Here is a 13,306-nt window from a genome sequence, read left to right as displayed (position 1 = left end):
TAGCAGGGCGGGGAACAGGGATGTTCTTATGGCGTAGATTCGCTACGGGTCTGGTTGCACGCCGTTACCTTGCACGAGGTGGCCAAACACGATAATTTGCCAGCGGCCGCAATGGTGTTTCGACGAGCTAAGCTGAAATGTTTCCCAATGAAGATTGTCCAGGAAACCTAGGGGCTTCCCAGATTTGTTACGAAGCTTTATGAACAGAATCGCCCAGTTTATGTGAATGCTGCAAAGTGCTCGATAACTTCTCTATCTGCTCAATGGGCCAATTTCCGTATAATGGTCCATTCGCGTTTGCCCCTTTTAAATGCAGGATGCGGGCGATATGTATGCGTGGAAGATGCCCTAGCGGCGCTGTGCAAGAGTTGCCAAAGCCGAATCCTCGCTGGAGGACGGTGCGACATGATTGGGAAACCTACGGTGAGACTAGCGTAAGCAGAAGATGAAAACGTGGGGCGCCAGCCACACACTACCGCGAGGCGCCCCCGGGAATCCCAGATGCCTCGTTGACATTAGCGGCCGCTACTGTCGCCTCTTTACGGGCGTCGCCGCCGCGCGGTGAGGCGTATGCACGGAAGAGGGGCAACGTGGCAGACGGTGACCCGCTTGCAGTACTGCTGTTTGGCATCCGCGCGCTTTTTCCGCTCGCCTTGAGAAAACGCAGATCTGTTTATGAACATTTATTCGGTTGCGACCAATGGGGGCTATTGTATGCGATCGCTACCGTGAGCTTCTTGCTAGATGATCGAAAGTAGAAATTTCGCAAGGCGATTGAAAAAAACGTGAACTCGATGTCGAGAAATATTGTCGTGTGTCGAACGCAGTGGCGGAACACGTGCACAAGTCGAATCACACGATAAACGGGTACAACGCTTCAATCATCGGAAAGGAAAAGAGCGTGACCACGAGGCTGCTGCTTCATTCTTTGCATATACGTGCAACAGAAAACACCCAATAGGACCTACGGTACCCTGCCCAAAGTTTATTTTCGCTCCCCACGTCACGTGATACGGATATAAATTGACCACGATGAATTGTCCGCAGCGCTGTTAACAAGGAACTCGTGTGTGTCACTAAACGTCTAATACTTTTTACTTTCCCAGTGACGGTAATTGTTTTGTTTCGTAAAACATGTTAACTGACTGGACGAGGTTGCACAGAAAACTTGACTGTGGGCAGTTTCTGTGTTCGGGGCATTCAAGCCACCCGGCCCACAGCAGCATGGAGTGTCCAAGTTTTTCTAGCGCTTCCTCGGCAGTTCTTGTCAGTCAGCCATATCGCAAATAGACGTAGCTTTTTGGAAACAGCAACAGGCGTGCTGTGTGTTCAACACGTGTGCTTGTGCCTAGACAAAAGTGAACCATGCGGACAGTTTATTGCCACAAGTGCGAGCTCGAGCCTGGCCTCCGGTGCCGGAGGACGTCAAGGCGAAGACTCGGTGTCAAATGTAGGGAAGAGTGTAATGACGTGTCTTTAAAAGAACATATCCCCTTGCGTGTTGTCATTGTTTTGAGCTATGCTGCCTTCTTCACGAAAGCTTTGGTGCTATTGCTGGTAATGTTGTGAATACTCATGTGTGATTGGCTGGTGAGCGACTGGTTAGGTCACCGAGGGTTTTACCACCACGCTGTGGTTGAGTGAGGAGCGTAGGTTCGACCTTGGACACGGACTCTGGCGTTTGAATGAAGCAGCTCTTTATGAGACAACGGCTATTCCATCTGAGCTGTTGCCTCGCACGTGAGTAGTCGAGGGCCGCCGACTTCGAACTTCAAAAATATTGCTTTCTAAATAATACGGAAGCTAGCAGAAGGAAAAGAGAAAGGAACATAACTCTTGCTCTCCCTAAATGGGCTTCGGTAATCTGCCTTGCACACTGAAACGAAGGGAAGCGATGTGACCAGGAGGTTGTGCCGTTTGGCTACAATTTGGAATCATAGCACGAAAACAAGCGTATATGCGCGAAGTAGAGGAGCAAATCCTTGACTTGGAGCGCACGATATATAGAAGGAAAGTGGCCAAATAAACGCACTATGGAGACAGTATGTAATATTCACAATAAAGCCTAGACATTACTATTGTAATCTAGATTTGTAGAATGCCTGATCTCAAATTTCCAGCATCCGAATATCAGCCATTAGCGAATAAGGTCCATAGCACAAACCACCATGCAATCCTACGAGAACAGCAAATCTGACTTGCGGATTAATGCCAACAATGAACCCTCTAGAACGTTCAGAAAATAAGGACTAGGTGATATATTGCAAATGTGAGAGACAGCAATGTGCACATAAATATTATAGAATGGCGCCTAAGTAATGTCAGGTTGGGCGTCTCTAGTCGCGGAAGAAAGCTGAAACAGAAGATGGACATCTGCACACAATGGTGGGGAAAGTGAAGCTTTTAAATATTTGAAATAAAGTTAGCTTCCTCGGTTTAGCACCTCATCGATTTTCATAGCACGTCTAAAGATATTACTTATCAGAAACTTCCCTCTAACTAATGCAGAAAGAGAACGAACGGAATGCAGTGAAGTGGTCAATACAGTATATGGTAACGCCAGCGCAAAGAATAGGGACGCAAACGAAAGCACACAGATGAACAAAAAAGCGGGGTTGTCGTTCGTGTTCGTATTGCTTGCGCTGGCTACGCCATGCAAACTAAGCATCAAATCGTTCATCAACAAGCTTTGTTGTAAGATACCCAACGCATCGTTTAACTGCTGTACCGAATGCCCTCGAAGGTTCTCCACCGCAAATATATCTTGCACGTTGCATACAAATTATTGCAACGAGAACGTAGGGTATATGGCCTGCAGGCATTCCCGTTCTTACGTTCTGCCCCATATTGTGTGGCAGTTTGTTACCCAAATGTGCTTTTTATAGAAAGGAATACTTACTTGCAATTGTGCTAATATTCTTCTGCAGTTTCTAGACTAAAGTTGTTGTTTGTAAGAAAGAGTACTTACCCGGGATTTTCTCTACAGATCCTTCATGTACCATGGTCTTGTCTATGTAACCCTGAAGAGAACAACAGTCATTTGTATAGGACGGTGATCATAAATAAAAACGGCAATATATAATAAAACATTGTGGGGCTTTAAGTGCCAAAACCACTTTCTGATTATGAGGCACGCCGTAGTGGAGGACTCCGGAGATTTCGGCCACCTGGGGTTCTTTAACGTGTACCTAAATCTAAGCACATTTGTGTTTTCGCATTTCGCCCCCATCGAAATGCGGCCGCCGTGGCCGGGATTCGATCCCGCGACCTCGTGCTCAGCTAGCCCAACACCATAGCCACCGAGCAACCAAGGCGGGTGTCAATAAATAATCATTACCGTTAACATAACCACTCACCCTTGACCATTAAACATTAAGAAGTTGGTTCATGCAATAAGCTATGTGTGCCACATAAAAATGCACATTGTCGATGAAGCAATTAAGCCAATTTTTCAACACAGCAATATGGGTGCATGTGTGTGGGTGTGTATATATATATATACTGTACTGTACTCTGACGAAGGCTGGTCCACCAGCCGAAAACGTTAAGTAAAGGAAGTCTTCCAAAAACTTCGACGTCTCTTTCCTGCGTATCTCTCTCTCTCTCTCTCTCTCTATATATATATATATATATATATATATATATATATATGTATTTATTTATTAAGATGTGTGCAACATTTCTCTCTACAGGAAACCCTGTCTCCATTATTTGCTCTTCATTTTTAACCTCTGCTGGCCCAAATGTATATTATACATTTGTTGATTCATTTTTGGGCATTTTAAGTTAGCAAAAGGCAATCACAATAAAAATTCATATCATCGTATTCTGCTAAACATTAAAGTCCATCGTAGCTTGAGCTGGGCGGATCATGACGTCATATTTCCAAAGCTGCACAAGTCAGTATACCATGAATGCTAACAGGATCGCTTGAACGGAGATTTTTTATGTTATCAATCCATGTTTTTATCCACATCGCAGAGTTATCTAAGCATCGGGATTCCTGCAAGTATCGTTGAACCAGAAACAGTTTTTCACGGTACCAGGCTCAGTTGAAAAATTCATAAAGTTATGGAATTGGAATCACAGGCAATATATATATATATATATATATATATATAAATATATATATATATATACCCCATGGATATTGAACTGAAAAGCATACTGGTTGGGTTCAGGTTCAGCACGTTCTATTTTTGTTCTGGTTGAGAAATGGTACAGAGAAATGCAGAAGCACAACGACTCGGAAACCAGCGGACAGCTTTGAACTGGCTTGCGAAGAGGCTTGGAGCGGTGCACCGTGTGCTGCTTCATGCGCTGCAATGTGCTAGCTGCTAGCACATTGCTAGCAGCACTACTGCTAGCACTACTTTTACTGAACAGGTTAAGAAACGATGAAGCTACCCGCGTCACCAAATTCAGGCAAACGTCGACAACCAAACAGCACAAAGTGTTAGAGGAGGAGGGAGGGGGAGGGTGTATTGTAGCAGGGTACTTTACGAGCGCGCCTTTCTGCACACTCCAAGATCTGCGTTGCATTGCAAGTGATAGCGGCGTTGGCCCATGAAAAAATGTAGTTATTCAGAATAACAAAACAAAATGGTCCAGTTATTTCTTTACTCGTCATGCATATGCAAAATTGACCAATAATTTTATTTTCATTGATTGAATCTATACGTGTCTCCCTTTAATTAAACCACGCTCTTTCCTTTCCCAATGTTTGTTCCCTCCAAACTTTGTCGCGCTTCAATCGCTGCTGCCATAACCACCCTTGCTGATGTCGGTGACAATTTGTTCTGAACCGCTTTTCGCCCGAAGCTTCGTGACCTATTGGGATCCGCCTTGTATAAGCTGTGAGAAGGGTACGCGAAAAGGTGCACTCTCGAGGACGTGGGGAGTGACCACAGGACCCTGTGCGTGACCATGGGAGAAGTTGAAAGCAAGGTGGATGTCTGCCGAAAGGCCAGAATCGTGGACTGCGACAGATTTCGGAAAAATAGACAACGAGACAAGAAGGAGGGCCCGATTGAAGACATTGGCGAATGGTGCAGAGAACTGCTCGCGGACGTAGAGAAAGCTACCGATGAGATCGAATGTACGGACTGGCAACAAGAACCCCCCATAGAAGGTGAAGACAGATCCCGCGGAGCCGGAGACGATGGCGTTCCCCAACCGTCCAGAGTGAACATCCAGCTGGCACATCTCGTTGCGGCCAGGAAATCCATGCAACAGAGAGCGAGTAAGCAAAAACTCAACAGGAAGATACGCAGGAAGATCGCCGAAATCAACCGGGAGATCGAGACGCATTGCGCCCGCCTGTGCGAGCGAAAATGGCAGGAGCTGTGCGACTCTATGAATGGGAACATGAGCGCGGGACGCACCTGGAAGATTCTCAGGCACCTGCTCGACCCGGCAAGCACCAGAACCGCGAGCCGTACAGAGATGGCCAAGCTGCAACACAAGTACAACGACGACCCGGAGGTCTTCGCGGAAGAGATCGTGCACTCACCTAGAGGAACGCTGGGCTGCCAACGAGAAGCTGGGCGCGAACTTTCCCGTGCAGGAATTTAAAGTGTTCCTCCAGCTATTGAGGACAAAATCGGCGCCCGGCCCTGAGAGGATAACCAAAAATCCTGAGGAACCTGAACGAGGACGCTATCGAGAAGCTCTGCGAGTACATCAACGCATGCTGGAAGGAGGGCCAATTTGAGCAAGAGTGCAAAACCGCGGACATTATACTCAATCCAAAGCCGGGAAAACAGCCAGAGGACCGAAACATCAGGCCGATCTGCCCCATATCCTGCGTCGGGACAGTGATGGAGCGTGCCTCCCTCGACAAGGTGACGACGCTCTTCGAGAACAAGCACGCCTTCCGCACCCACATCACCAGTTTCCGGAAGGAACTTTCTACGCAGGACGACATGCAGCAGATCAATGAACACGTCGTAAACGCTCGGAGCACGCACGTGCGCGCCCTGCTCAGGCTAGACCCCAAGAGCGACTTTGACACTGAAGCACATGGCCATATTGGACAACATCACCCCACTCAATCACGGGGCGAGGATCCGCCGACATGTCAGCAGCTTCCTGAATGGGCGCGAGGCGACGGTCAACATCGATGGGGCACCGCCGCGGGCGGTCCGAATGGGTGGTGCGTGCACGCCGCTGGGCTCCGTACTCTCCCCCTTGATTGAACGAATGTGTGGTTTTTATTGGCGCAAGGGCCAGGTATGGCCAAAGAGGGACACGCAAGTGTTAGTGATTTATTGATAATATTTGGGGTTTTACGTGCCAAAACCACTTTCTGATTATGAGGCACGCCGTAGTGGAGGACTCCGGAAATTTTGACCACCCGGGGTTCTTTAACGTGCACCTAAATCTAAGCACACGGGTGTTTTCGCATTTCGCCCTCATCGAAATGCGGCCGCCGAGGCCAAGTGTTAGTGATTTCGCAGTGGAGTTATGGGTTCTATGAAGTTTATATCACGTGGCTGTGAAGGGGCCTAAAATATAGTTACTCTAAAGTGCGTAAAATGTACGTGTACTAAGATTATGGCGATGAGAAATGACGTGTACTATGAGCATTAGGTGCATTACAAAATAATGATACGATATAAAAAATGTTTATGTTTCTAAATTTCACTAGAGCACCATGGCCTCGTTAGAGCCCTTGAGACACAAGGGCCTGGAGACATGTGCTATAAAAAACAACTATCACAGCGGCATCCTCTGGAAAGAGGATGCGTTACGAATTTACTGGGCTTATAACATGTAGGACAACCTCATTTAAAAAATTGAGGACTACTTTGGTGTTGAAAAATGCTTCTTTACCAAGAAACATAGCTGGGTGAAGAGCTACGCAATAACGATATGCAAGAGGAAAATGTTTCTTTATTTCAGATTCAGCTTTGCGACACACCAAGAGGACGTTGAGGACGGTCAGCCTCTCGCCACACTGATCACATGTTGGCGGTTCATTCCCAGTAAGCAGAAAATTGTCAGTACCAAATGTGTGCCCTATTCTGAGGCGGCAGAATGTTCGCCGTGATTTTGTTGGGGAAGGCCAAAAACCTAACTGTGGCTTTATAATGTGCAGTTTATTATTTATGTCTGCGTTCCAAATGCGTTGCCAGTGTTGTCGCAGTTTCTTGCGCAAGAAAGGCTTCAGATCTGTGACAGGGACAGCAGCTGTAGGAATAGTGTTTAGTGATGTGAGTGATGTCACCATTTTATCAGCCACTACATCACCCTCGATTCCTATATGGGCAGGTACCCTGCATATTACTACATGTATATGCGATAGATAAGTACTGCATAAGAGGAGTAAAATTCATTGAAACAGGATTTTTATGCTTTCGTCATGAAATTATTGCTTTTACGAGATTTAGCGAGTCTGTATACAATTGCTCTGTCGAGTTTTAATTTCTGTATATATTTCAGTGCAGACAGCACTGCATAGGCTTCTGCAGTGAACGTACTTTTTAGCGAGTTCAATAAGTCAGATTTAGAAAGAGAGCGACCAACAGCAGCATAAGATACACCAGCATGCGATTTTGACGCGTCTGTGTAGAATTCGGAGCAGCTGTACCTCGATTGAAGTTCACGGAAATGCATAGTGATTTCGAGGCCAGGTGCGTGCTTTGTGACCTCTACAAAGGATACGTCAGTCTTTCACCTGCCGCCCCCAGGGCGGTAATAGCTTAACTGGAGGCATTAAGCGATGTTCGAGAACTGGGATATCCATTTCCGTGCTAAGTTCTCTTGCACGTAGTGATAAAGGAAGACTCATAGAGGGTTTATTATGAAAAATTGTTTCACACGTCATGTCGTTAACAGTGTTGAAGCACGGATGTTCTTTATTGGAGCGCACATTGAGAGAATAGGTAAAGCTGATGTACGTTCTCTGCAAATGTAGTTACCACTCGTCTGACTCTGCATATAGACTTTCGACCGGGCTCGTTCTACATGCGCCAGTGGCCAGGCGGATACCCAGATGATGAACGGGGTCTAACATCGTTAACGCGCTCGGTGCAGCAGAGTGATATATTGCGGCACCATAATCTAATCGGGATCTAACTAGGCCCCTGTAAATATTCAGTAAACACTTCCTGTCGCTACCCCATGCTGTGTGGGATAGGATTTAAGTAAATGAACAGTGTTTAGACATTTTGCCTTAAGACATTTTATGTGTGAGTTGGAAGTAAGCCGAGAGTCAAGGATAAACGCTAGGAATTTGTGTTCATTGTTCACAAGTATTTGTTGTCCGTGCAGTTTTACACAAGGATCTGGGAGAAGACCACTATTTCTTGAACACAAGAACTTTTGTGGGAGTTGATTTTGTTGTGTCTTCAAGTACGCAGCAGCCTACTTGCAAGAACACATGTTTATTGCCACTTAGGCAATAAACATGTGTTCATGTTAGGCAACGGAAAAGAACCACAAGGTACTTACGAGCCCGTCTTATATAGCCACACAGTGCCACAAATCAGTGACATCACATACACACACACACAAGCACGTGCGCTCTATCTAAGATACACAATTCAAGACTTCAGTGACGTCAGAGTGGCACTGCCGGTTCTATCTAAGAGGTGATGACACAACACTCCCTTCCCCCCCTGAAGTGTTCTTAGTAGCGGTCAGGCGGTCGTCTTTGCCTGGTGCTGCGTCGAAGCTCTTGTTGGGAAGATGGCGATGCGCCACCGCTGGACTCCCCGCCTGCAGACGATGGGTCCGGAGGGGTGGCCTGTTTGTCGGTAGCTACTGCCTTCTCACCTGCTTGATCGGTGTCAGGTGTCTGTTGCGCACCTTCGTCGTTTACAGGGTGTGCACCTAGAGACCTGCGAGAGACAATGTCTTGGCTACATGCTGGCGGTTCGGTGTTTGGAAACGGCGCCTGAACCGTCTCTCGCGCTCCGCCATCGTTTACAGGGTGTGCAGCTTGAGACGTGCGAGACACAATGTCTTGGCTACATGCTGGCGTGTTTGGAGATGTTGCATGGACCGATTGCGGGAAGCAGTCCTGAAATGTTCGCACTCGCAGATTATCAACATGAACGTACCTCTCTTCGTTCCCTATCCCGACCACATAAGTGCTTTAACTCAGACGTTTATTTACCTTGCCGCTCGGCCACTCCCCTTACGCGGGTCGTAGACCCTGTACAAGGACGCCTTCTCCTTCCTCGAAGTCCCTCCACGCACCTCATCGCTGATTTGCCGACTGATTTGTTCGCTTAAGTTTTTCTTTCATCCTTTGCTCGATGTCTGGATGGAGAAGGCTCAACCTTGTCCTAGGTTTCCACGATAAGAATAGCTGGGCTGGTGTGTCTTCAGTGACCCCTGTTGGCGTGTTCCTATAGTACGTCCACGTTCCTTTGTTCGTCCATGACCTGCTTAAGAAGATTTCTTTTAATGTCTGTACAAAATGTTCCGCGCTTCCATTCGATGCTGGGTGATAACGAGGCGATTTAGTGTGCCGAATGCCATTCCGTCTCATGAACGTCTCGAAAAGTGCTGACGTAAACTGCGGGCCATTGTCTGTGACCACTTCTTCCGGTAACCCGTACGCGGCAAATACTGTGCACAGCTTCTCTATTGTCTTTTCACTACTAGTTGACTTCATGACAAACACTTCAACCCTCTTTGAATAGGAGTCAACTATCACTAGAAACCAATGTTGGTCACGATGAGCAAAATCTGAGTGCACACGCTCCCACCGGCGCCTAGATACTCCCCATGACGTTACAGGAACTTTGGGTGCCACATTTTGGGTCAACTGGCATGTACGAAGACGCGTCGCAAACCAACTCTAGCTCCTTGGAAGGGTCATAGTAGGTGAGTACGGATGCACTGAGCAGCCAGCCCTTGGATTCGTTGAAGGCTTTTTCTGCGGACGCCGCCCAGTTCCACTTAACATTCTCAGCTAGCAAGTCATAATAGTTTAAGCTGTGCTGACATGTTCGGCACGAATTTCCTATAGAAATTTAACAAGCCTAAGTAGGCGCTAGGCTCGTTCTTTTTTTTTGGTGTTGGTGCTTCCTTGATAGCGCGAACCTTGCCTTCTGAAGGACGGATTCCTCTGTCATCTACCACGTGACCCAAATAGGTCACCGCCTTCGCAAAAAACTTGCATTTCTCCTTCCGCAATTTCACACCCCGTTCCTTGAACCGTGTCAGCACAGCTTCGGCCTTGTTATAGCATTCTTCCATTGTTTCTCCTGCTATTAACACATCATCAAGATAACATGAAACTTTGTGTAAACCCTTTAACATGTCATCCATCACTGCTTGGAAAATAGACGGAGCACTTGTTATTACGTACGGCATACGAGTGTATCGAAAAAGGCCTAAGTGGGTGTTCACAGTGACCAAAGGTTGCGAATCAGGGTGCAGTTGCAACAGTTGGTACGCTGTAGAAAGGTCAAGAACAGTAAACATTTGCCTCCGTGCAGCGTGACAAAAACATCTTCCAATGTTGGCAAAGGGTAATAATCGGTTCTCAGACAATGGTTTACAGTGACTTTGTTGTCTCTGCATATGCGAACTTTGTTGTTAGCCTTGTGTACGACTACTAGGGGCGCAGCCCAATCGCTTTGCTCTACAGGCACCAGTACTCCCGATACCACCAGTGAATGCAATTCCTGTGCTACGGCGTTCCTGAGTGCAAATGGCACAGGTCGATGCTTACAGAAAACAGGTGTACAGGTAAACAGCTCTTTTAGCACTAAGTTCACCGATGCGCCACCTATCAGTCCTAGTGCCGGCTCAAACACTTCCGAAATTTTTTCGATGACAGCGGCTGATTTATCAAGACCGATATTACACGCGCTCGTCCAACCCAACTTCAAAGCCTCTAGCAAATGACGTCCCAACAACAAAGTGTCACACATTTGTGGTGTTTGGACTACAATTAAAGGCAAAGTCGCTGGTTGGCCATTGTGCTCTACGCGCACCGTCAACTTGCCTGCAATTGCCAGCGGGACACCTCCGTACATTCTTAGCCGTAAACTACAAATTTCTAGAGGTAAATCAGACCAATATTGCCGGTACAACTTTTCTGGTACGATAGACACAGATGCTCCTGTGTCAACTTGCACTTTGACATTCCTACCTGCCACCCTAATTTTCACAATGTAGCTACCGTCATTAGTGTTACATGAAAAAATATGCCTCAGCAAAATATCGTCCTCACCACTTATATTGTCCGAGTCACAGGAGCCTTCTAATCCAGTGCTCTCTTCAAGGGCGCGTAACGAACGTGGCGTCGTTCTGCAGACCCTTGCCAGGTGTCCCACCTTTTTGCAGGCCGGGCATCGATAGTTCCGAAAGGGGCAGGTTGCGGCGGTATGCGTTGATCCGCAACGGAAACAGTCAGTTGATTCGGCTTGCCGCACCGTGTGCTTGCTCGCTGCCCGTCTTGTCCATGTAGTGGCCTCGGGTTTCCTTTGTTGGGGTTGCTGGACCAAGTTCACCTCGCTGTATGAATCTTCCTTGTTTCGGTGCGAGCGAGTTCCCCGCTTTTGGCAAGGTCATAAGCAGCTTTGAACGTCAGGGCACTCTTCTTGAGGGGCTCAGCTTCTGTTATTTCGTTTCTCAGCCCGGCCACGAACCGATCCCGCAAAGTGTGATCCAGGAATTGCCCGAACTCACAGGATGCAGGCAACCTTTTCAGTTCTAATGCAAACGTAGCAACTAGTTCGTTTTCTTGCTGCGACCTACGGTTGAACCGGAACCTTTCCGCTATCACTAAGGGCTTCGGTGAATAGTGCCCTTTGAGAGGCCTGACCAGTTCGTCGCATGTTTTGTCTTCGGGCTTCACTGGGGCCAACAAATTCTTCAACGTGCGGTAGGTCTGTTTTCCAATGGCCGTCACAAAAGCGGATACTTTCAAGTCGTCGCTGACCTGGGTGGCACGGATGTAGTGTTCAAAGCGTTCCACATAAGATTCGAAGTCTTCGTCTCCCTCCTCCGTGAACGGCTTGAAGCGGCCGAAGGAAGCCATGCTGTGGTAGTCTGCCTAGACGCCTGCTGTTCCCAAACTGCTGGAGCCGCAAGCAGCGCTTCAGCCATGGCCTGGTTATCATCCGCTATGAGTATCTCATCCTCGTCGCCACTGTTGTGTCTTCAAGTACGCAGCAGCCTACTTGCAAGAAGACATGTTCATTGCCACTCGCAATACAACGAAAAAGAACCACAAGGTACTTACGTGGCCGTCTTATATAGCTATACAGTGCTACTAATCAGTGACATCACAGACACACGCACACAAGCACGTGCCCTCTATCTAAGATACACAATTCAAGACTTCAGTGACGTAAGAGTGCCACTGCCGGTTCTATCTAAGAGGTGATGACACAACAGATTTTAAATCCATTTTGGTCTACCCATTTGGATATCTTGCTTAGGCCCTGCTGTATCTGTCTTTCACACACTGTAAGGTTGCAGGATTTGAAACCTGTTTATATATCGTCTACGTAGACAGAATGAAAAATGGCTGGTGGCAGTGAAGAACGAAGTGTGTTCACCTTGACGATAAAGAGTGCGCAACTGAGCACTCCTCCCTACGGTACACCAGTTTCTTGTATAAAAGGTCGCGATAATACATTGGCGATTTTCACGCGGAAGATACGATTTGACAAAGAGTTTTCAATTGTGTTCAGCATATTTCCACTGATGCCCATTCCCGACAAGTCTCGCAAGATCCCATAATGGCATGCTGTGTCATGCGCCTTCTCCATGTCGAGGAATATGATAGGAAAAACTGTTTATGAACAAATGCATCACGGATATTTCCTTCAATGCGCACAAGATGATCGGTTGTCGATCGTCCTTCTCTGAAGCCACACTGATTGGGATCGAGCATATTGGTGAGTTCAAGGAAATGCATGAGTCTGCGGCTAACAGTTTTTTCGAAAAGCTTAGAGACAACTTGTAAGAGCTATCGGACGGCAACTTGCTGCCAAGGAAGCGTCTTTACCCTGTTTAAGAACAGGGACCACAATCGCTTCTTTCCATGTGGTTGGGATGTATCCCGCAGCCTAAATACTGTTGAACAGTGTGAGCAGTAAACTTGTGTGTCAGTATGCAAGTTTCTGATTATCTCATACATTACTCTGTCAGGTGCAGTGCTTTTGCATGGGTTCAATGCAGCTCTCAACTCGGCAATACTAAAAGGCCGGTTATACAGTTCATTCTGTCTGGATTTACTTATGATTGGCTCACGTTCTTCTATTTCTTTCCGTTTAAAAAAGTTTTGGGAATAGTGGGTTGAGCTCGACACGCACTCAAAGTGCTCCCCAAGTGA

At 47.1% G+C, this 13,306-nt stretch overlaps 1 protein-coding gene and 1 pseudogene across 2 annotated transcripts in view; both read right to left on the bottom strand.

The window, feature by feature from the left end:
- Positions 1-13,306, bottom strand: part of LOC139050826 (uncharacterized) — a 139,230-nt gene that overhangs the window by 69,061 nt on the left and 56,863 nt on the right. For both annotated transcript variants that reach the window (XM_070527601.1, XM_070527602.1), the window contains exon 4: positions 2,969-3,020. In XM_070527601.1, the coding sequence (XP_070383702.1) occupies positions 2,969-3,020 (52 nt within the window). The remainder of the gene's footprint in view (positions 1-2,968; positions 3,021-13,306) is intronic.
- LOC139050619 (uncharacterized) lies at positions 6,899-12,273 on the bottom strand (annotated as a pseudogene).

Source organism: Dermacentor albipictus, chromosome 10 (assembly GCF_038994185.2).
Source record: "Dermacentor albipictus isolate Rhodes 1998 colony chromosome 10, USDA_Dalb.pri_finalv2, whole genome shotgun sequence".
Taxonomy (NCBI): Eukaryota; Metazoa; Arthropoda; class Arachnida; order Ixodida; family Ixodidae; genus Dermacentor; species Dermacentor albipictus.
This window is presented reverse-complemented; position numbering and strand designations above follow the sequence as displayed.